Here is a 24,941-nt window from a genome sequence, read left to right as displayed (position 1 = left end):
AGCCTCTCCACACCACCATGGGCAGGGGAAGCCACTTTCACCCCTCTGCTGTGGCTCAGGGGTCTCTTCCAAGCCCAGCCATGCTCAGAGGTGACTCCTCATTCCTTCTGAAGGATGGACTGGGGAGTGACATGCTGGTAAAGGCAACTCAGTTTCATTTCCCTCAGCTCCCTTGTGTTCACGGACTGCCAGACTCAGGCTCAGCATCCTTGCTTCTTTCATGGGAATCACCTGTAAACCCAGCTGTAGTCCATGTTCCCACGAGAGAGAGGCAGTTATGAGATTTAAGGAGGAGAAATGTCCTGGGGAAGATTTTAATCATGCATTCCTCTAAACCTGGAAGGAGAAAAAACAAATCTCGGCTCCATGCTGGAGCCTGGCAGTGTTGTTCCTTACCTCAGTGTGCTTAAAAGTCTGTTTGAAAGTTCACCTAAGGAACGACCCAGGTAAAACCTGACTGGGAACTGGAGCTGGCCAGAAAATACAAAAGCGAGAGCCATTGTTCTCAGAAAAATGGCCCTTTTTTTGGCAAATAAAGCTGTACTGTCAGGGATCTGTTGGCACTTCTGGAATCCCCTTAATAACGTATTGGTAATGTTTTTCTGTATGTTCTGTTTATCAGATCCCAGGTTTACAGTAAACATAAGTTAACCATTTTGAAAGGCTGAGGGAGCTGGGGCTCTTTAGCTTGGAGAAGAGGAGACTGAGGGGTGACCTCATTAATGTTTATAAATATATAAAGGGTGGGTGTCACGAGGATGGAGCCAGGCTCTTCTCGGTGACAACCAATGATAGGACAAGGGGTAATGGGTTCAAGCTGGAACACAAGAGGTTCCACTTAAATTTGAGAAGAAACTTCTTCTCAGTCAGGGTGACGGAACACTGGAACAGGCTGCCCAGGGAGGATGTGGAGTCTTCTTCTCTGCAGACATTCCAACCCGCCTGGACACCTTCCTGTGTAACCTCATCTGGGTGTTCCTGCTCCGGCAGGGGGATTGGACTGGATGATCTTTTGAGGTCCCTTCCAATCCCTAACATTCTGTGATTCTGTGATTCTGTGATTTTTTTCAGGATATTTTTCGATGTTTCCTAGTTAAAACAGAAAAGAAAAAACAAAAAATTGAAAAAGGTCCATTTTCAGGTTGTGCTCCTGTGGTGCAGCTTTGATCCCACATCTCAAGAAAGTAGCTTGAAGTTCCCCCTGATTCTGGGTCACTGTCATTGAATGGGAACATTGGCTCAACGTCCCAATGGGCTTGAGACATGACCCCATGGAGTCCCCAAAGGCAGAGAAAGGCTGTGACACTCTGCTGGTGACAACCGCTGATGGGGATGCTATGGGGCTGGGCAGACACCTTCTTACAAGAAGGTGTCCTGGAGTGGACACCCCTGGGCTAAGGTCATTTGTCTTCTCTAGCCCATACTGCTTGTTGTCGTGTTGACTTTTTTGTGGTTTTGGGAAGGATCAAACTTTCCAAGTCAGCATAAATGTACAAATGTCACTGTGGAATTTACCCAGTTAGGAAAAGGAGAAGGTAACTTGAATTTCTCCTCCGCCAGCTTAATAGGACCAGAGAGGACTGTGTGGAGGCAACAGCACCACTGCCTTTCCCGTGTGTGGAGCTGAGATCTTCCAGCACATCCCTCCCATGGTGGTCAGTGTCCCATAAAAAATACAACGCCTATAGAGATCTCAAAGTCACTGGACGGAAGGTTACTCCTAAATTAGGAGAACAAGAAGTCTTTCCTCGACTAATGAGATCCAAAGGCACCATGGGTTGAGTGTGGCTTCAGATGGATGTTCTCCATCCCTCCTCGTTGTTCCACAGCCCAACCAAGTCTGCAGGTGCCCAACAGACACACAGACTAATCCCTGGGCACCATGCACCCATGAACTACCTATGGTGGGGTTCATTGGAAGGTGCCTTTAGGGTGCAATGGGGTCATGAGCCTTTGAGTCCTGCTCAGTGCATTGGAAAGAGACATGTCCAAATGTCATACACGGGATGTATGACCAGACCTGGACACTTCTCTCTGCTGGTGGAGGTTTTGTTACTTATGACTGATAAACATTTACATGTTTTCATTACGGTGGGTTCCCATGCTGCACCGTGTGATGCTTTTGTGATATTCATTTGCTGCTCGGCCTTTAGATCTCAATGAGTGATGGACACAGAGACATTTCTGTTAGGGGTCAAAGGTGCAAGTTGCAGGAAGGTCATTAGCAGGGAAGATCATTAGCAGTACTGTGTCCAGTTCTGGGCTCCCCAGTTTAAGAAGAACAAGGAATTACTGGAGGGAGTCCAGTGGTGGGCTACAAAGATGATGAGGGGTCTGGAGCATCTTTCTTATGAAGAGAGACCAAGAGAGCTGGGGCTGTTCAGCCTGGAGAAGAGAAGCTGAGAGGGGATCTCATCAATGTTTATAAATATCTCAAGTATGAATGTCAAGAGGATGGGACCGGACTCTTTTCAGTGGTGCCCAAGGACAGAATGAGGGGCAACGGGCACAGACTGAAACACAGGAGGTTCCATCTGAATATGAGGAGAAACTTCTTTCCTGGGAGGTGCCAGAGCCTGGACCAGGCTGCCCAGAGAGGTTGTGGAGTCTCCTTCTCTGGAGACATTCAAACCCGCCTGGACACGACCCTGTGTGATCTGCTCTGGTGACCCTGCGTTAGCAGGTGGGTTGGACTGGATGATCTCCAGAGGTCCCTTCAACCCCAACCAGGCTGGGATTCTGATTCTGTGACTATAGAACATTCACCCAACGCTTATCACTTCAATTGCTGGTGGTTCAGCGGGGCAAGTCCCCTGGGCACTCACCTTGGGTGGGGTGATGTGCAAGAGGATGGAGAAGGTTACACCACCAGGCATGTCCCCCTTTGCCCCACAGCTTCCTTGTCCCCCATCCATGATGGGGCACATCTGGTGTGTCTCAGACCACAAAGGCTCCTTCACACCCCCACGGGAGTTCAGCCGGGATGGTGGCTCTTACCAGAGCACCTCCTTAAACCACTTTTGCCCTCTATGACCACCTCCATACCCTGCTCTGCCCCAGAGGAGCTCTCTCAGCTCGCTGTAGGTATCAGCTCTGTGTCCTCGTCCTCTGGAACAGCATTTTGCCACATCTGTCTGTTGTCCCCATGACACTCAGGCCATATTTTGAACAGGGCAGTTTTCTATGAGAAGATCAGGACCCTGGAAAAAGGGAGGATGCTACAGGCAGCATGCCTGGCAGAAGCCTCCAGAAACACAATTTAATAAAAGTGAAGTCGAGCGGCACAGACCCTGCTTTAACCTTTTTAATTTTTCTTCTCCATTCCATTATTAGTGCAAATAGCAAGACCCTGTGAGACACCACATCGGAGCCGAGCTCTAGACCTAAGCTGGCTCTCCAGGGAAATAAATCCAGCTTTCTTGTTTTACTTGGGGAGGGATGGTTTAACAACCCTATCCCAAGAGAGGGAAAAACTCACTGAAATGAGGATTTTTTTTGTCTCCCCCACCTGCTGGCCCTGCCTGAGCCACCATCACCTCTCTCCAAAAGGCATCACTTTTATTCTCCCTTTTTTATCCAGGGGGAAACCTTCACCTCCCACTGCCCCTAAATCCTGTTTTAGTCCACATGCTGCCAGGATGGTTTATCCTGGGAAATACAAATACATATCCCCCAAATACAAAGACAGCAGGATTCATTGCAGTCACTCAAACTTTGCAATGCATCTTCTCCCTTCCCTCAGGTAACAAGATCCTTAGCTGGTACGGGTTCAAATTCTTCATTTTTCAATGAGGCAACCCAAAAAAATTGTTGTGAGTCTTTTTATTTCCTAAAATAAGATTTTACACCTTTGTGGGGCTGATTGCATTACAGAGGATCAAGTTAATTCCTAAGCAAAGGGAACAGGAATCGTGGGGAATGCAGTCACCTTCTGTAAGGAGATCTCCATTGCTCCAGCTCAGTAGAACATGGAGCAGCTTCCCCATTGCATGATTGGATAACAGGAAAAACTTCTTCCCAGAAAGGGCTGTCGGGCATTGGAACAGGCTGCCCAGGGCAGTGGTGGAGTCACCATCCCTGGAAGTATTGAACAGACACAGAGATGAGGTTCTTAGGGATGTGGGTTTTTGACAGTGTTAGGTTAACATTTGGATTCTATGATCTTGAGGGTCTCTTCCAACCAAAATGATTCTATTATTCTAAAACCCACCTCTTTAACAGTCTTTTCCTTTTCCTCCTTCTCCCAGTGCCACTGACCTGTGCCTCCATCTCAGCTCTGCGCTGTCATGGCCACGCTAGAGACGCTGCCTGTTCTTAGTGACGCGACCTACCCCAGCCCGGAGAACTTCCACGGTTTTGCTCCCCGGCGATCCCAACCCACCTCCCAGAGCACCATGGGGAGCGTGGGCAGCGGAGTTGCCAACGACCAAGAGTTCGCCATGAAGAGCGTAGGGACGCGGACGCAGAGCACCGGCCGGCAGATGGAGGGGTCTCGCAATGGGTACTCCACACGGGAGATCTCCAACCGCTACTCCGGCGAGGAGAAGACATACAAGTCGGAGAAGGTCTCCAATTCCCTTTACATCAACGGCGACCTGCGTAAGAGCGAGAAGGTGAAGATGGACATCTGTGGGAACGTGACCACCAACAACGAGAAGAATATGCCGCCTCCTCCCCAATACCGAGAGCCCAGTAACCCACCAAAGATATTGCCAATCTCCGGCAAACTCGACCAGGTGAGAACCCCCACCTCCCGGAGCAGTGCGATGACCATAGCACACCTCTAAAAAATCAGGAAGCCTTGGGCAGTGGTGCAATCATGACAGATAGTCTAATTCTTACTATGTAGATGGCATCATTTTGACATGCAGATAATATAATTCGTATTGCTTTCAGGGGGTTGAGCAAGGGAAAATGTTAGTTCTTAAGGAACCCAAGAGCATGATAACAAGTATTCCACAGCTAAGCGTAAGGGTTGAGAGAGTTGGGGTGTTCAGCCTGGAGAAGAGAAGGCTCCAGGGAGACCTTATTGCAGCCTTTCCGTACTTAAAAGGGGCCAATAAGAAAGACGGGGACAGACTTTTCAGCAGGGCCTGTTGTGATAGGACAAGGGGTGACGGTTTTAAACTAAAGGAGAGGAGATTCAGGCTGGACATGAGGAAGGAATTTTTGACACTGAGGATGGCAAAACACTAGCCCAGGTTGGCCAGAGAGGTGGTGGATGAACCATCTCTGGAGACATCCCAGGCCAGGCTGGACGGGGCTCTGAGCAACCTGAGCTGGTGCAGATGTCCCTGCTCATGGCAGGGGGGGCACTGGGGGAGCTCTGAAGGTCCTTCCAACCCAAACCATTTGATGATTCTACAAAGTTTCCAGCTCATTTAAGCCTGTATTTAAGTCACTGGCTATTCCAGCCTACCCAAGACTGTGCCTGCCTCCCCAGTTGATGGGGAGGGAGCTCAAGTCATCTCTCATTTTGGTAGGTCCAGCATCTGAGCCCCGCTCTTATATTTTGTGCCATTTACAGGCAATCTCCAACAACCCACTGCCCCCAAAAGCTGTCACTTGAAAGCAGCTATGAGCATCTGTTCAAAATCCCAGTGCCCCATGTGAAGGACAAGTTGACAAGGCTTGAAAACTACCTCTGTAAGCCCATCCAAGCCCAGTCCTTATGGCTCCTGTTGGCTTTGGGGAGCAAAAATCTCCCAGGCCTGGAGAAGCAAAGTCCCAGAGCCAAAGGTTTTTTATCCATCCTGCTGCTCTGCTTCAGCGATTCCCATAATTTGTGTCCTGGGGATGCTGCCTTATGCAGATTAATTTCTGCAGCGTTTGGTGGCCTTGTCTCCTGGGTCATTAATCCAGCAGCCCCTGTAGTCCATCTCAGTCCCACATGCCAGGCAGCAGGTTTTTAGTCTCCAATCTTGCCTGCTCACCAGGGCTCATTCTGTTATTCCTGGAAGGCATTTTCAAAACATCTTTGCTAATGCAAAGTGGCTTCCTCTGGGTTAATTTTCACCTGAAGCCCAACCTGCAATAAGGGCGGCTCAATCCCATTTTGAGGAAAATTTTGTTTCTCTAGGTGCATTCATGGGTCGAGGAATGTGCAAGGTTTTAAAATTCTTTCTAAATCCTTTACAGCTGCAGTCCATTCTCCCTTCAGCATTGCTTATGGATGCAGAAAACACAAACATTCACATGAAGAGCAGGTTCAGCATGTTACTTACCCAGCGTTGCTGCTGGGTCACAGCTCCTACCTATTCCTGCCCCAGCATAAGCAGGACATGATGCCTACACAGGACGAAGAATCAGTGCCAGCAGGAGGGAAATGTGACACCCCTGGGGCAGAATTGCTGCTAATCCAAGGGTTCAATTCAGTTTTTGCAAAAAGGAAATGCACCCTCAGTGCTAGAGGTCCTTCAAAATATCTCCTAAGTAGGAAGCAACAGGACAAGAGGCAATGGCCTCAGGTTGCACCATGGGAGGTCTAGATTGGATATTGGGAATTTTTTTTTCACAAAAAGGGTTGTGAGGCATTGGAACAGGCTGCCCAGGGCAGTGGTGGAGTCGCCATCCCTGGAGGGATTGAACAGATGCAGAGATGAGGTTCTCAGGGACATGGGGCAGTGCCAGGGGTGGGTTAATGGTTGGACTCGATGATCTTGAGGGGCTTTTCCAACCAAAATGATTCTATGATTCTATAATCTGAATTGTTTCAATCAGGTCTGGCAGGCAGGTGGTGGCCCTCCTTGCAAAGAGCACTAACAGGAACCAAGGAGTGTTCTAGGGAATAATCACACAGATTTGGGGTGACTCGAGATTTCTTTTTTTTTCAGGGAGGCAGAGGAAAGACAAAGTGTTGCCCTATGAGTGACCACAGATCCCTCATGTTAAATCCCAAATGGTCCTGGGTGTAATAAAGCTGAGAAACATGGAGCTCACCCAAGACATCTTAGCTCCACCAGCCCCAGCCTCTGCTGATGTGTCTCTTTTGTGTGTTGTTACCAAGCTTCCTGCTATGTTTGATGCGTGGTCCTTTTTCCTTTTTGCAGAGCAATGAGCCCTTAGTTAGACCCTCAGCCTTTAAACCAGTAGTTCCTAAAAACTTCCATTCCATGCAGAACCTCTGCCCGCCACAGAGCAACGGGGTGACAGAGAACAGAAAGAGCTTGAACCATGCCAACAGCAATAGCCCGTCGGCACCCAAAAGTGGACTCGACAAGAGCAGCCTTAACAGGACTACAAACCAGGTCGGGGGCCTTTCGGATTCAGGCCGTAACTCGTTAACAAGCTTGCCCACGTACGGGACAGGTTACAGCCAGCACGTGGGTCCAATGAGCGCCTCCACCAGCCACATCAACCGCATCGGTACAACCTACGTGGACAAGAACATGGTGGGATACAACGGGATATCTACCTCAGACAGCGGGCGGTCTTCGAGCAAGAGCACCTCTTCATTCAACAGACTGAACCATCTCAACGAAACGATGCCTTTCCACTCGCCTTCAACCGACGACATCATCCAAGACCTGGAAGATCGGTTGTGGGAGAAGGAGCAGGAGGTCCTCCAGATGCGAAGGAACTTGGACAAAAGCGAGGCAGCCATCTTCCAAGTGTTTGAGGAGAAGCAGAAGATCTGGGAGAGGGAAATGGAGGACCTGAGGCAAAACTATGCCAACAAATTGCAACAGGTCTCCAAAAAGGCACAGCGGGCTCAGCAGGCATTGCAGCTCCAGATCTTCAAGCTCCAGCAAGAGAAAAAAAAACTCCAAGATGATATGGGACAACTCCTGCAGCAACGAGAGGAGCTGGAGAAGAAATTTGTGGCTTTCAAGAAGGAACAGGCTGAGTTTCTCCCAAAGATTGAAGAGACCAAGTGGGAGGTAAGAGCCGTGTTGTAACAGACCTTGAGTCAGGTATTCACTGAGGGCCCTGATAGACCAAAACACCTCCTATTTGCCCTAAGCGGACACCAAAGGCTATGGGTTGGTGGCCCCCAGGTAACAGATGACACTTCAGTCACCTTTTCATTTCTTTGAGTCCCAAGCCTGTAGTTTTGAATTAAACTAAAACGAGCACAATTTTTTGCGTACACCTCCTGTGCTGGTTAATAATTAGGCTTCCCAGTCAGGTCACGCCAACATGTGACATTTGAAACCAGTTTCAGTGAATACAGGTCTTTCCATACAGGTATTTGTGCCTACCAAAAACGGGTTTAAGTCTGTTTTAATTAAATTCTTCTAACATCTGCATTTGGGCAGACCTTGAAACTGCTTCTCAAATATTTGGTTTTCTTTTTTATTTAAGATATAAAGCAAGTGAGCTAAGAATGATACCGATAGCCAAGTCTACCTCATGCTTTCCATTGTAACCCACTGTTTTCAGTTGCTAATAAGTTTATCTCTCTTAAAAGGCTGAAAGGCAAATTCCTCATTCTAGTTCTGCTTTTGAGTCTTACAATTTTTTTCTACTGTTTCTATTTTTAGAACATTTTATCAAAGTCTGTTTGTATGGCCAGTACTAACATTTTTTTTCCAGCTTGATCATGTGAAGAATTTTAATCCTTCCATGGACTGGCTAGAAACTTTAAATTTATTAAGAGTGCAGAGGCGACACGTAGCTCTAGAATCCAGAAGACCCTATTACAGAATCACAGAATCACAGAATGTTAGGGATTGGAAGGGACCTCAAAAGATCATCTAGTCCAATCCCCCTGCCAGAGCAGGAAAACTTAGGTGAGGTTACACAGGAAGGCGTCCAGGCGGGTTTTGAATGTCTCCAGAGAAGGAGAATCCACAACCCCCCTGGGCAGCCTGTTCCAGTGCTCTGTCACCCTCACTGAGAAGAAGTTTCTTCTCACATTTAAGTGGAACCTCTTGTGTTCCAGCTTGAACCCATTACCCCTTGTCTTACTGTTGGTTGTCACTGAGAAGAGCCTAGCTCCATCCTCGTGACACCCACCCTTTATATATTTATAAACATTGATGAGGTCACCCCTCAGTCTCCTCTTCTGCAAGCTAAAGAGACCCAGCTCCCTCAGCCTTTCCTCATAAGGGAGATGCTCCACTCCCTTAATCATCTTTGTGGCCCTGCGCTGTACTCTCTCCAGCAGCTCCCTGTCCTTCTTGAACTGAGGGGCCCAGAACTGGACACAATATTCCAGATGAGGTCTCACCAGGGCAGAGTAGAGGGGAAGGAGAACCTCTCTGGACCTACTAACCACCCCCCTTCTAATACACCCCAGGATGCCATTGGCCTTCTTGGCCACAAGGGCACAGTGCTGGCTCATGGTCATCCTGCTGTCCACCAGGACCCCCAGGTCTCTTTCCCCTACACTGCTCTCTAATAGGTCATTCCCCAACCTGTACTGGAACCTGGGGTTGTTCCTGCCCAGATGCAAGACTCTACATTTCCCCTTGTTATATTTCATTAAATTTTTCCCCGCCCAACTCTCTAGCCTGTCCAGATCTCGCTGGATGGCAGCACAGCCTTCTGGCGTGTCAGCCACTCCTCCCAGCTTGGTGTCATCAGCAAACTTGCTGATAGTACACTCAATTCCCTCATCCAAGTCATTGATGAATATATTGAACAGTATTGGTCCCAGAACTGACCCTTGAGGCACTCCACTAGATACAGGCCTCCAACCAGACTCCGCCCCATTGATCACAACTCTCTGGCTTCTCTCCTTCAGCCAGTTTGCAGTCCACCTCACTACCCGATCATCCAGTCCACACTTCCTCAGTTTTGCCGTGAGGATGCTGTGGGAGACGGTGTCAAATGCTTTGCTGAAGTCAAGGTAGACCACATCCACTGCTCTGCCATCGTCAATCCACCTTGTTATGTCTTCATAAAAGGCTATGAGGTTGGTCAAACACGACTTCCCCTTGGTGAAGCCATGTTGACTGTCCCTGATGACCCTCTTATCCTTGATATGTCTTAAGATGGCACCAAGGATAAGGTGTTCCATCACTTTCCCAGGGATGGAGGTGAGGCTGACCGGTCTATAGTTGCCCGGGTCCTCCTTCTTGCCCTTTTTGAAGACCGGAGTGACATTTGCTTTCCTCCAGTCCTCAGGCACCTCTCCCGTTTCCCAAGACTTGGCAAAGATGATGGAGAGCGGTCCAGCAATGACTTCAGCCAGCTCCCTCAGCACCCGCGGGTGCATCCCATCTGGACCCATGGATTTATGGATGTCCAGATTGCTTAATTGCTCCCTAACCCAGTCCTCATCAACTGAGGCAGACTCCTCCATTGCCCTGCCTTCCTCTGGGGCCTCAGGGGTACGGGGCTCCTCAGGACAGCCTCCGGCAGAGTAGACAGAGACAAAGAAGGCATTCAGTAATTCTGCCTTCTCTGTATCTTCTGTCACCAGGGCACCCACCCCGTTCATCAGTGGGCCTACATTGCCTCTGGTGTTAGTTTTATCTGCCATGTATTTGAAGAACCTCTTCCTGTTGTCCTTGACCCCTCTCGCCAGGTTTAACTCTAAGGAGGCCTTAGCTTTCCTAGTTGCCTCCCTACATCCTCTGACAACAGCCTTATATTCTTCCCAAGTGGCCAGCCCCTCCTTCCATGATTTGTAAACCCTCCTCTTCCACTTGAGTTTGCCCAGCAGTTCCCTGTTTAACCACACAGGTCTCCTGGCTCCCTTCCTTGACTTCCTGCGCGTCGGGATGCACTGATCTTGAGCTTGGTAGAAGCAGTCCCTGAAAGTTAACCAACTATCTTGGGCCCCTTTACCTTCAAGCAGCCTTGCCCACGGGATTTCCTCCAGCAACTGTTTGAACAGGCCAAAGTCGGCTCTGCTGAAGTCCAGGGTTGCAATTCTGCTCGGTATTCTGCTCCCACCACAGGAGATTCTGAACTCCACCATCTCATGGTCACTGCAACCAAGGCAGCCCCCCACCTTTACTGCTTCGACCAGACCCTCCTTGTTAGCGAGGACGAGATCCAGCAGCACACCTCTCCTAGTCGGCTCCTCCACCATTTGCATCAGGAAGTTATCGTCAATGCACTGGAGGAACCTCCTAGACTGAGGCTGGCTGGCTGAGTAGTCCTTCCAGCAAACATCAGGGTAGTTAAAATCCCCCATAACAACCAGAGCCTGTGACTGTGAGGCCACGCTCAGCTGCCCGTAGAAGGCCTCATCAACTTCCTCACCCTGATCTGGTGGCCTGTAATAGACTCCCACAACAGTGTCACCCCTGCCAGCCTGCCCCTTAATTCTCACCCAAATTTTATTCTGCTAATCCTGACGGAAAGTCAATGAAGCTGGGATTAATTAGGCTCTGAAATGTGCTATTTGCAGATGTTCAGCAGAGCTCATTAGAGGCTTGCTGTAAAAAAACTCTGCAAGTTACAGCCCAGACCAAGCTGGCTGCATTGTCCCACATGATGCCAGCTGTTCTTGCCCAGGTCTTTTGTTTCTTCCAACAAGTTAGGTCTGGAAAGTTCCCTGATTTTGCACCAGTAAAACTGCAGATGGGCTTTTGATTATTCATTTCATTTCTATAGTTCTGTCTGCAACAGCTAACCCAGGGATGTCGACGTAAATACAAGGATTCAGCTTATGGATCAAGACGCCTAGAATTTGTAGACACTTACAAATGTTGACTTGTTGACTTGCTCTCCAGACACCATGGACTGTGTTTCCTAGATCTTTTCCTACCCAAGCAGTTCTTCGTCATGTATTTCTCTGCCTTTTGGGAAAAGCCAGCCCAGGGAGAGCACTTTCAGCAAATTGTGCAAATTTTTAGCTAAGGCAGTAATTACTCCACTCTAACTAAAACTAAACCAGCGTGACACGGTTCTGCATCTGCTATGGACAAGTGCTGGTGTGGATGTGGTTACTCACAGATTTAGGTCTGCATTGGGAACCACCACAGCTGTCAGCTTCATTGAAAGCTGCTACCAGTAGGAAGTGACTGGGTACATCTCCCAGCTCTTCAGCCATTCGTAGTGACCACTGGATTATCCTGATACATGAGCTTTGAGGTCTTGCTCAACATTATGCAGCAGGTGAGTCCTCTAGGGGAAAGGTGGAGGTTGCAATGAAAGCAGTGGAGAGGACAGTTTGAGGAGCATTGACCCAACAGGAGCAGAGCAGCAAGGGACCTTGCAGGCACCACAGGAGGGAGGAAAGACCAAGAATTTCACATGTGACAAGAGACAGGAGCTTCAGGAGGACAGGACACCCTGGTCTGGAGGTGGCTACCAAGTCTATTTTTAATTATGCCTATCCTCTCTGAACGCTGATGGCTCCTTGGAGCAGGTAGGGACTGTTTGTCTCTGCAATCGTCCACAGCAGACAGATCAGATCTACCAGTGCAGGCTCTGAAAAACACAGAGTTCATGGGAAAACAAGGTTTTGGTCATTTTTACCCTTCATTTCCTACACCCACAGTTGCAACTATCACCTTTGGTGGACTACGCAGGTGCAGAGGAATGTCACATTGAATTGTGACACCTATGTAAAGCAAATACCCACCGCAGCAAGGGAAGTTCCACTGGGTTTCTGTACCCTCCTACATGGATGAGACTTGAGCCAGGCATGACAAAACCTGAAATTCCAGTGCCCAAAGACAGCATATGGTAGTCCCATTTCAACAAGGGTTGCAGGTGTCTCCTTGATCTTTGGCAGAGGGGCTGTCAGTCTTCATGCCCTTTCCCAAAAAGAATTAAATAGTTACCAGTCTCTGGACTGTCCCCAGTGAAGTGAACCCTAAAATTTAGTCAACTGGGTTCTTCAGAAGCCTTTGGGAAGGAAAGTGTCATAAGACAAGTAAGTAATATCTACTGTCTCTGCATCCTGTCGTACACTCCCTGTGCTTGAGGAGAGCCCGGGTGGTCTCTGGGTCTGAGATGTTTCTGTTTCAGGCTTGTTCAGGGTCCAGATCCCACTGAGGTCAGTGGGAGAACTCCTCCTGAGAGCAGAGGTTTGGGGTTGTGGTTACGTGAGTAACATGAATGGAGGGAGGAAAGCACCAGTGGTGAGGACCACAGCACTTAGCTGTTTGATCAACACCAGATGGGAACAGCATCAGGTCCCCGAGAGCCACGAAGAAACACCAAATGTCCCCCACAAATGCGGGGACAACCTCTAGGTCTGTGTCCTGGTGAAGGCTGGAGCTCAGGCCTTGAGGCTCCTACCTGAGCCTCCTGCCAACGTGAGGCCACGGAGACGTTTCATGGGCAGCATGGGGGACAAGCAGCGGTGGCGGGTCATCACTGCCTTCCTCCTGCCTCATGGATGATCTCCTTGCAGGTGTGCCAGAAGGCAGGTGAGATCTCCCTGCTCAAGCAGCAGCTGAAGGACTCCCAAGCGGATGTCTCCCAGAAGCTGAACGAGATCGTGGGACTGCGGACACAGCTTAAGGAAGGTAAGAACTTCCTACGGGAGAAGGAAGAGCAGATCCTCACCCTGAAGGACTCCTACAGCTCCAAGAGCGTCAACCTGGAGATCTGCGAGAGCGAGCTGCAGCGGAAGATGAGCGAGGTCCAGGTGCTGAGGGAAAAACTGAACCACTGTGAGCTGGAGGTCTCCGGCCTGAAACGGACACTTGCCAGCATGGGACCTCCGGGGCCTTTTGGTGGGGACCTTGGTGAGAAGCTGCGGGACCCGCTGGCTTGCGAGAGCGACGAAGCCAAGATGCAGCGGCAGAGCGAGGACAGCGTCAACACGCTGAGGAAGGAGGTGGAGAGGCTCCAGACGGAGCTGAAGCTGGAGCGGCAGCAGCGGGAGCAGCAGGTGATGGACTTTGAGGAGGAACGGCGCACATGGCAGGAAGAGAAGGAGAAAGTCATCAAGTACCAGAAGCAACTACAGCTGAACTACGTGGAGATGTACCAGAAGAACCAGCTCCTGGAGCACAAGGTGAACGAGATGAACACAAAGGCCACCAGCCCCCCGCACACTGAGGAGAAGAAACCATGGACTCCCTCCAGACTCGAGCGGATAGAGTCCACCGAGATCTGAGGTGGGACCAAGACAATACAACTTAATTTTTTTTTATTGCTGTGCATGTACTGCCTACTCAAGCCAGTGATCTTCCGAAGGATAATACGCTACTGTAGGAGCAGTGCGAGTCTGCTCACACTGATCTCCACCACCTTTACTCTAAACTTCTGTGCTTTGTAGGTAAAATAACTGTGGATGTGCGTTGTTTTTCTATCGATAATGCAACATCTCTTTTGGTTTCTTCTTCCTAGTACAGCTGGTGAGGGTCAGTTGGCTCTTGTGTAGTCTGCCGTGACTGTTACTTTGCTAGAGGCTGCCATCCCCTCTCCTACAATTCACCCCTCTTCGGTTGGTTGTTTTGGAGGGTTGTATTTGGTTTCTTTGGTTTTCCAAGCATTTATACGTGCAGCAAAACAGTTCAAAGTGGCAGGTTGGTTTGGTTTTTGTTTTTGTTTTTTTTTTTTAGGGTATTTTTAGCCACATTGGCTAATGGAGCAAAGCTCTCGGGATCATGAGCAAACTCACTGCTCTGCATCAAGTATCATGTCTAGACGGTGGTCTTAGTGAAGTCAGTGGGAGGTTGGCCACTGATTTCAGTGAAACCAGACATATCTCTACCAGACGACTCCCCCTTGCCAGCCCATGGCTACCATGGTTGCAAGAGGTTAGGACATCCTTGGATGAGCCTGTAACATAAGCCAACAAGGAATGATCGCCCAGCAGGAGCCTCTTCGGAGGTTCAGCAGAACTGGACATCTGCTGCGTTTTCATTCCGTTGTGATTTCCTTCTGCAGTTCCACTTCTCTCCTGGGTTGTGACCAACTCTGGCAGAAACACCTGTCCACCTCTGCCTTTGTCCCCCTATTCTTACCGTATACTCAACTTGGCTATGGCAAGAAAAAAACTTGGAAATCCAAGATAGTGTCCCCTCCCAAGAGTCCTTTTTCTTCACAAAGTCAATGGAATCAAGGTTTGGGAAAGCCTCTAAACCTGCGGGATGTTTATGCAAACTGAAGCTCTAGCAATTTGCCTCAACAATGGGCAACTGTGCTACCCCATTCTGATATGAGTGATGCTTTGGTGCACTCTCCTGGTCCAGGGTCTACTTAAAAAATGCCATCCGAGCCTCACTCAGCAGTTGCAGTGAGCACATATCAGCATTATCGCTACATCACCTTCAGTACAGCATCCATAGCCATCCCATCTGGCATCACGCATTCCAGGGACAGAGATAACTCAGGCCTAGCTTAAGAAAATATTCAGCTACTAACTCTGAGCAGGAAAGCAGTCATAAGAAGGGAAAACACTTAAGGTGATGCAAGTGCTTATGCCCTGGCAGAATAATAATCAAATCCTATAGGCACAGCCACTGAGAAGGGTGCAGGCACCAAAAACCAGCATTCAGCTTTAAAAGGTGGGCAAGGTGGGTCTGGTTCTCCCTTTCGTGGACACTTTTTTAGTATGACCCACAGCAAAGTGTAAAAAATATTACAAAGTGGAGTTGGCACTGAGTGGGCAGTGGCCAAAGGACCAATGCAACTGGGAATTTCGGCTCTTTGTCCTGGGGAGCAGCTAGAAGAACAAAACTAGAATTAGCACTGGGACATCATGGGATGTCTGTGTGCCCATGGAGTTTGGCCAGATCACATTTCACCTGCATACCAAGGAAGAACCTCAGGGTGTTGATGGGCTGAAGACCTTCCAAACAAAAGCCCTGAAGCTACTCATTTTCCATGTTCCCTTCCCTGAAAGCTCCTCCCTCCCCATCATCAGGTCTGACCTTCAAGCTGGCATCAAACATGGTTGCAGTGAGCTCCAGACTGAGCAAAGAGGTTGAGCAGGAGAGAGGAGACTCCAGTTAGTCCCACCAATTTCCAGCCAAGGTCAACAGACAATATTACTGAGCAGAAACTGTTGGTGGCTGGCAGCGATCCCTGGAGCCATAGAAAATGGAGATGTGTGATGAGACTGGGGCATTCCAAGACCCTGGTTGAGAGCAGCTGGCTTTTCTCACTGCTCCTGACTACGTCTTTGGAACTGGAGGAAGACACAACCCAACAGTCTGGAAAACCTGACTTTGCCAAGCCAAGGGAGACATTCACATGCGCTCTGCAACCTCACACTTGGCCAAGCAAACCCTGAAGCTTCCTCCATTTCATACACTGGGCCTTCGCCATGGAGTCAAACATCCCACAGCATTGGGGTTGGAGACCTGGTGCCTTGTGTCATCTCGGCTTTCTCTGCCTCCCTTTCCACATCAGATAAACCCACACTGTCTTCCTTCCCAAAGGACTTGTGAGGCACCTGTGTCTGTGAAGGGCTTTGCAGTCCTTGGGCAAAAGGGAAAAGCACCAAGAAATTGCAAGAGGCTCAGTCTCAGATGGTCATATGGTGTTTTTGAAGCCACCATATGAAAAGCAAACATAACGGCAAGTGCCCTAACCAGAAGATGGGTCCAATAACCTGGAGGGTCACCTCCAACTTTGCTCCTCCTGGCTCTGCTGATGTCGAGGTTGGTTTCCCACTAACCATCGCAGAAAACAGCATTTCAGTTGGTAGCTCAAGGACACCCAGAGTGACTGAGTTTCAAGGAGCTGCTGTTGAGGAGGTTGTACACCATAATTTCCCACTGCGTTAATGCTCAAGAGGAATGGACATCGGCATCACCATGTGGGACAGCTTCTACCAGAGCTCCTTGCTAATCCACAGGCAGGAGGAGCTTGTCTGACCTCCTCAAATTCCTGGTTCCAGTCAGCAGCAGTCAGCCAAGTCCTCCAGCATGCCAGGTTTGCTCCGTCATCTTTTTCCTACATATTTTTTTGCAGTGGTGCCAGGAATGAGTGTGTCTTCATGGACCCAGTGAAACCTCAAGGCACACAGGTTCTGGACTGCCCAGGGACTCAACAGCCTCACAGTGCATCCATCAGGGACTGCAGAGCTCCTTGGGATGGAGAAGGAGCGGCAAGGAGAGATTTTCCACCTTGGAGGAGGAAAAGTACACTCCTTTCACCTTCTTCTTCACTGCATCACTTTGATCTAGAGTTTCCATCCAGATCTGAGCAGCCTCGGTTGTGGACATTCCCTGGATGACATGAGAGCATTGCAGACACCCATTAAAGACACTATGCTGCTGCTGGTGGTTTTTCCTCTCTTGGGATTCACACAGCATCCCCAGACACTCAGCTGTCCTGCAGAAACCACCCCCCTATGCTACTGTGACATGAAATACACATTTTTGGCAAGTGCCCTCAGTCAAACTGCCATGAAAGATTCTTGCTCTTCAGGAATCCTCCCTACTGCTGGACATGCTGCTCCCCATCACGTCCTCTCCCATGTGCTACCACTGCGGCCACAAGCTGGTAACCAGTCTCTCTTGCAGGTGACTGCCGTTTGCTCAGCAGAGATGGAGCAAAATGATGGTGGGACACCTGGGTTCCTGCTGTTTGTGCCCATCTGGCCCCAGATGGGAGCTCACCTAGCTCTTTCCAGACCTTAACACTTTTATCCACTGACGGGATGAAGTCTCCCATCATAAGCTTGGTCTCCATTGAGGCCCTGGGGTCTTAACCTTGGAGCAAGATAGCAAGGGGTGCCAGACTTGTGTTTTGATGACATATCCTGGGAACAGCCAAGGAGGCTGACATATTGTCTCTTGGAGGCTCAGGCAGGGCTGATAAAATGTTTCTGTCCCGTGAAGTTCAACTCAGAGTTTGGTCTTGATCGTAATACATCTGTCACCTCTGCCTTTGCGCACCCAGTTCTGGAGCTGATGGGATTCAGTGTGATGCAGTTGCTCACGTGTAATTCTCCAAGTACTGCCCTCAATATCTTGTACACGGTTAGTGTCTCTACTGAAACAACAGGTCACATTTAACTTGTCTTTGGCCATCAGCAAAATCTGTGGTCATGAAGGTCTCAGGTCAGTTGCCCACACATGGGGTCCAGACACATTAGAGATGCTCTTAAACACCTGATAGATGGGCCTGGCCAAGATGATCCAAGAGCCAAGCCAGTGGTGGAAGGACCTGGAGCACCTCTAGTGGCACATCACCCACGTGTGGGCAACTGAGTCATGCTCCAAGCATACTCACATGGCTGTTACATGAACAAACAGGGGACACTGATCAGCTCCAGCAACTTCCATCCATGAGGATTTGGGCTGAGCAGGCCCTCCTGGTGCCACCGAAGGTCTAAGCGGCCCCTCTTCCCACCTGCCAAGTGGGGTTGCTTTGCTCCACCATCATTTCAAGGTCGCTGTAAGATGCCGACCCAGCTGTACTGGTTCCCCTCACGCAGCCAACACTCCCGTCTCACCCTGGGTGTGAATGCCGCAACCATAGCGCGTTGTTGTGCTTTACACAGTCCCACTGAGCTTCTGCCACTGTCTCGTGGCAGCCGGCTGCACCGTTCCTGCTGTCGCTGGCATCGTGCCGGAGGGAGATCACCTCCGGGTTTTCGCACTCAAGACAGAAATCGAATTGTTGCTCTTACGCTGCTACGTTATATGGAGAGAAGTGTACTTGGATGTAAATAACAGCCCAGCTCTGTATATACAATGATTAAATGAAGAGACAAGAAAGATCTGTGGCTTCTATATCGGTGAATGGGATCGACAGCAGCAGCCGAGGCTGCATTCTAGTGCTGAGTGCTACGTGGAGGGTGCTCAGCACCCCCTGAGCTTCTGCTGGTTGCAGTGGAAATGGAGGGGCTCAGCACCTCTTAGGAAGGCAATCCACTTGAGATGGACTCCCTGGTGACACAGTCCTGCTCCAATGCTTGCTGTCATCCTGAGACAGGATTTGCAATCGTCCCCTGGTTAAGGCTGAAGTCCCCTCTGCCCATCACAGACTGGTTGGGGTTGAAGGGACCTCTGGAGATCATCCAGTCCAGCCCACCTGCTAACGCAGGGTCACCAGAGCAGATCACACAGGGTCGTGTCCAGGCGGGTTTGAATGTCTCAGAGAAGGAGACTCCACAACCTCTGTGGGCAGCCTGGTCCAGGCCCTGGCACCTCCCAGCAAAGAAGTTTCTCCGCATATTCAGATGGAACCTCCTGTGTTCCAGTCTCTGCCCGTTGCCCCTCATCTTGTCATTGGGCACCACTGAACAGAGTCTGGTCCATTCTCTTGACACCCACCCTGAGATATTTATCAGCATAAATAAGGTCCCCTCTCCAGGCTGAACAGCCCCAGCTCTCTCAGTCTTTCCTCAAAAGAAAGCTGCTCTAGGCCCCTCATCATCTTTGTAGCCCACCGCTGGACTCCCTCCAGTAATTCCTTGTCCTTCTTAAACTGGGAAGCCCAGAACTGGACCCAGTACTCCAGATGCAGCCTCATCAGGGCAACCTCCTGTCCCCCCAAACCTCCTTGCAGATGGTGGCTCCCTGCAGTGACCTCCTTGAGCCCTGAGCTCTGCCCATGGAAAGGACCAACCCACCCCACTCCTGCCCCTCGTAGTGGCACTTTATAGCTTGCTCAAGACAGCGAGCTCACAAGCAACATGACCAAAGATCTCTGGAGGGCATTGGACTGCACACTTGGAGCTGCCTCCTGACTTTCCTGGGGAGGGATGAGGCCAGTGCGGGCTGGGAAGGGGGAATGAGAGCTGGCAGGGGACAGGAGAGGGCTTGGGTTTCCCCATGTCCCACCTGGGAACATCTGCATGGCCATGAGAGGCCTTTCCTGTGCTAGACAGGACTGGGTAGAAAGGAGTTCCTGGGTGAGCTGATTGTCCCCAGTCAATTACACCAATATCCTCCATGGTTGTGCCAACCACTTCCATGCAATGCCCAGGGAGAGTGTGGACCAAGGGCTGTTCCAGGAGGCAGAATGGATGGATGCAACTCGCCTTTTTCCTTGGAGAGAAGAGAGGCTGCACACCAAGCCGTTATACTTGTCTCCATGGCCACAGGTCTCCTCTACTTGACCAGCAGACATTGCTACAGGGTCCAGTTGAACTGGCCAGGAAAATGTGTATCCTGGGAGGTGGTGGTCCTGCTGGTTGCCCCCTTGGTGTCCTCTCTCCAGCTCACCCCAGGACATCCTCAGCACCCTCCTTACCAGGGAACCATCCTCCAAGGTGAAGGCACCATGGTTGTTGCTTTTCCTGCTTGGGGTGCTGATGGCATCTGTGGCCACCATCACCCCATGAAGGTCCCTGGCACTGCTCCCAGCCTTGGCACATGGAGCATAGGCCAGTGGGAGACCTGTGCTTCTGCGGATAGGTGCTTGGGTGGCCCTGGGCCTCGGGCACATGTCTCTTCCCCATACCTCTGCTCCATGCCCATGCTAAGCCTTCTCTGCTCTGTTCCTACCAAGACCACGAAATCCTGCTGACGTGCAGTGACAGCTCTCACTTCTGTCCTGGATGGGAGCAGGTCCAACTGGCCACTATTCTAACCCAACCCTTCAGCCTAAACCTTGAAGGCCACTTTATGGAGTCACTTTTCACCAAGACCACTTGCTAAAGATCTGCTCATCATGTTGCCTGTGCCCTGCTACTCCCCTGCCCCAGCTCTCCAGACTCCCCTGCCTCCTTTTAGATCATCATCATCCCCACTGTCCCAGGAGCAGCCAGTGCCTCTCCCAGTACTCTCCCAGATATGTCTAAACAAGCCGGAGCTGAAGCCCAAAGCCCCCACTGAGAGTGGCATGTCCAACCCTACCCTCAGAGGAGCTTTCTAGACTACTAATCCCCTTCTCTCCATCATTTCCATCTCAGCTGGATCAGCCTTGCTTTACCTCCAAGAGCAATCTTGCTTCTTGCTGAAGGACATCCCCATGTCACCTGAGATGGCTGCATGGGGCTTCACACCATTGCAACACCTCAACCAGCCAGCTCTGGGGCTTCCCATGCTACCCGATCCCTAGTGTATCGAGGGGCTGGGATCACATCCAGCTGTTTGCAGATGTTGGCTTCCCAATAGGATATTCCATGCCAGCAGTGCAACTGCTGGCAACACCAGAAACGAGCTTCTGCATTTCCATGATAAGCCTGGTTCTCCCAATGAAGGGGACCAATTAGATCTGGAGCCTGGGACAACCCCTGACACGCAGGATTGTGTTTTCATGGCTCTTTTACAGATCTGTTTTCTCAGGCAGAAAGTCTCAGCTTTCTGTCACAAAGCAATAGGTTTTTCTAGAGAGATTTAAAAGGGACTATTGACTATTCCCAACTCTGACACCTGCAGGGAAGCCAATGTTCCCTTAAATACCTTCACAGCTTCAGCCCTGGGCTCTCCTCCTTGGGAAAGGGATGTGAGGTCCAGTCTGGGTCCAAATAATCACCAATGGTTTGAGCTTGGAGGTTCTCATTTGTCTGGAGAGCCCAAAGCTGCCCATATCCAGCAGACCACCAGTCTGGGTCCCCAGGAGGTGTGGTCCATCCCCCTCTGGTGCCCATCCCATGGCTGTTACTGGGTCCCTGCAGCAGGTCTTCTCCATCAGCTCACCCACATGGAAGTCACTCTGTTTCCTGGGGTATCTGAGCTCACAGAGTCACGTTTGTTGACAATCGGACAGCAGTGGGTGACCACGACACTGGCTTTGCCATCCTTGAGAGTCAGGCTGTCCTAGGAGCCCTCTCGGAGGGGAAGGTCCTGCTTCCCTCATGGCTGGCACATGGGTTCCCTTCCAGTGGCCGAAGGGAGCAAATCGTGCATGGGCAGAGCTCCATCATCACCGGTGCAAAACTGCTGCATCACCGGTGCAAAAAAAACCAAATGCTGCACAACCAGCCAATGTGTCTATGCAGTCCCTTTCCACACAGCAGCGTCCCCACAGAGCCCAGCCCAGGGCTGAAGCTCCTCCAAGGTGTCTTCATTTGCACTCACTCGGACCTGATAAACGCTGTGAGCCGAGAGGAATTCCCTCTCAGTCTTTGCCTTGCACCGGGCAGTACGCTTGTGAGGGTTTCCTTGTCCTAAAATCGATGCATGTTGCTTAGTCGCCCCGTCTTCTGCGTCTCGTCCTCCAGCAGATCAAGAGGTGTGTCCTGTCCCCCATGCCCAAAAAAAAACCCAGCTCCCGGATGGGAGAACATCAGGTTGGTGCAGCAAACCTGCTGTCTGATTTCACCAGCAATAAAAGCCCCGTGGAGAAGCAGCTGGAGCTCCTCGGTGCTGCTCCACTGCCGGGTGAGCTGTGTCTCTGTGTAGGACCTTTGCATTAGATCCTCCATCCAATATTTTGGATGTACACAACTGCAAATTCAGCCCCAGCCTTGTGGTTTCTCTCCTCTTGTTCGGTTCTTGACGCCTCGGTCTCTCTCTGCTCTTACTGTGAATTCAAACCAGAAGTGTTCTGAACTCGACTCCGTTACTGTTTTGTTTCTGCGTTGACTGTTGCTGGTTCTCTGAACTGCGTTTAATGAGAGTTTGCAAAAAAAAAAAAAATTAAAAATTTTAAGAATTATATATATATATATATACTTAAAAAATAAAATATTTAAAAAAGAACTCCATAAAGTTGAGTGTCTCTCCTGTCCACCGGTCACTTCCAAACACCGTTGTCTTGACTTTGCCTCTGGTCAGTGTATTTACAGATAAGAGATAAAACGCAGCATTCTGGGATTTTTTGTACAGCAAAGGTGTATCAGTTTTGGAAGTTCTTGTTAAAACTATACCGCACTTCCCAATCTACTGCTCGTCTGTTGTATGTTTCCAAGATGTGAAGAGCTACTGCCTTTGCGATTTTCTACGGTGAATATATATATATCTGTACAGAGGTATGTATATATATAAATATATATTAAGATCTATATGTATACGTATCTCTCATTCTCCTATCTCTGCCGAACTGTGAAGGATTTTTATTGGGCAAAATAAAATGGAGAAAGGCCCCGTTTTAAAAACCCGACTGTGTGGTTTGTGTGGTCATGTTGTGGGTAGAAGCAGCAGCAAGACCCACACGGGACTTTGGGAGGGAGCTGCAGGGAAGATCTCACCTTGGACATACCAGCATCCTCCAGTCGAGAGCTTCAAGTTAGACATGAAGAAGAAATAGTTGGCCCTGAGGGTGGTGAGAGCCTGGCCCAGGTTGGCCAGAGAGGTGGTGGATGAACCATCCCTGGAGACATCCCAGGCCAGGCTGGACGGGGCTCTGAGCAACCTGAGCTGGTGCAGATGTCCCTGCTCATGGCAGGGGGGGCACTGGGGGAGCTTGGAAAGTCCATCCCAAACTATTCTATGATTCTATGAGCTAATTCCCCATCCCTCCCATGCCAAGACCTCGCTCAGAGCAGCCGCATCTCCCGCTGCAGCATCTCTGTGGGGTTCTCCCATCTCTGGGGCTTGGAGGCTGCCACCTCCAGAGAAACCTGCGCTGTGCTGAGGCTGCGAGGCCAGGGAGGGAGATGGTTTGGGGGAGCGGCTGTTCGGGCTGAAAGGAACAGGGCAGGGAGGTTGGAGATGTCCATCCTGGTGCTGCATGGGATAACAGAGCTGCTTCCCCTGCACGAGCCCTTCATGTGGCTGAAGGAGCAGAAAACACAGTCAAAAAGCATCAAATTCATGTTGGATCCCTGGATGGTTGGGGTGGAGAGGAGGGTGTTGCCATGGAGGCAGTTTTGGAGGCTGACCCCAGGGTAAGGTCCACTTTGCCTTCCCTCCCAAGCAGGGAGTTCATGACGTCCAAAATCTCCTGCCAAACTGCAGGCTTTTACTCAAACGAATCCCACCCCACCTGCTTCGCCAGTGTCACATTAAAACAACAATCATACCAACATTATTTTTCTAAAAAAAGCATCAAATCCAACACTTTTCCCAACACCAGCTTTGCTAGAGAGGTCTCCTGTCCTCCCATGGCAACGCTGATGCCTCTCGGAGCAAAGCCAAGCATGTCAGGGATTCAATGCTTCCCCTCAGACCAGGTTTGAGGTCTGAGGTGACATCAGTGACACAAGATTTTTATTTCAGTTCACCGCAACAAGCATGGCTCTCCTCCAACTCCATTTGGTCTCCTAAACGTGTGAATTCCTCACCTGCCAGTGGATAGAAGGCTGATGTGAAGGAAGAGGAGAAAGGGAAATTCACCTGGTCGAACGATTAGGAAAGGATAGAAATATTAAGTCAGTCTATATTCTAAGCCCTGCTTAATGCGTTTCCATGCACACAGTTTTATTTAATTACGGTTTGCCAATGCTTAAAACCTGCAGCGGAAAGAAGAAAGGTGTCTGGGCACAGAGGAGCTGCGAATATTTGAAATATTCCAAAGCTGCCTGGATACGGCACTGGTCAATGGGCTCTTGGTGGCCCTGCTTGAGGAGGGGGCTGGACCAGATGACCTCTGGAGGTCCTTTCCCACCTCAAACACCCCAGTTCTGTGGGTAAGGCTGCGATGAGGGGCGTCAGCTGAGACATGTGCCTCCACCACACGCTGTTCATGACCCAAATCCACACCGGTATGGAGAAGTCTCAGAGAAGCTACGCTCAGACCACTAGAACCACAGAACAGTTTGGGTTGAAGGGCCCTCCCCAGCTCCCCCAGTGCCCCCCCTGCCATGAGCAGGGACATCTGCACCAGCTCAGGTTGCTCAGAGCCCTGTCCAGCCTGGCCTGGGATGTCTCCAGGGGTGGGGCATCCACCACCTCTCTGGGCAACCTGGGCCAGGGTTTTGATCTGCTCATGGCAGGGAGTTGGACTAGATGACTTTGGAAGGTCCCTTCAACCCAAACTGTTCTACAATTCTATGGTGGGACACAGGGACCAGCTCCTGGTGTTGTCCCTAAACATGTTCTTTACCCAGCGCACATGCAAATGAGCCAAATTCTGCACACAGAGACGAGATACAGATTTTATTACAGAGTTGTACAAATCCAGATGCTTGATCAAACTGGCATCCCAGCAATACAAGTCTTGATCATTTATACAAGATCTTTACTCTGAGGGTACCAGAGCCTGGACCAGGCTGCCCAGAGAGGTTGTGGAGTCTCCTTCTCTGGAGACATTCAAACCCGCCTGGACGCGACCCTGTGTGATCTGCTCTGGTG

The 24,941-nt window shown here is 50.1% G+C and overlaps 1 protein-coding gene across 2 annotated transcripts; it reads left to right on the top strand.

The window, feature by feature from the left end:
* The first annotated feature begins 4,273 nt into the window (after positions 1 to 4,273).
* Positions 4,274 to 22,764, top strand: LZTS3 (leucine zipper tumor suppressor family member 3). Of its 2 annotated transcripts, none has more exons than XM_065634457.1 (3): positions 4,274 to 4,736; positions 7,119 to 7,880; positions 13,262 to 22,764. In XM_065634457.1, exons 1-3 carry the CDS (start codon positions 4,287 to 4,289, stop codon positions 13,970 to 13,972), a joined length of 1,923 nt encoding a protein of 640 aa, XP_065490529.1. In that variant the 5' UTR covers positions 4,274 to 4,286; the 3' UTR covers positions 13,973 to 22,764. The 2 variants fall into 2 exon arrangements, with proteins under 2 accessions (XP_065490529.1, XP_065490528.1); XM_065634456.1 differs by having other exon boundaries at positions 7,050 to 7,880.
* The last annotated feature ends 2,177 nt before the right edge of the window (positions 22,765 to 24,941 follow it).

Source organism: Caloenas nicobarica, chromosome 4 (genome assembly GCF_036013445.1).
Source record: "Caloenas nicobarica isolate bCalNic1 chromosome 4, bCalNic1.hap1, whole genome shotgun sequence".
Lineage (NCBI taxonomy): Eukaryota > Metazoa > Chordata > Aves > Columbiformes > Columbidae > Caloenas > Caloenas nicobarica.
Note: the sequence above shows the minus strand (reverse complement) of the source record. Positions and strands in the feature narration are given on the sequence as shown.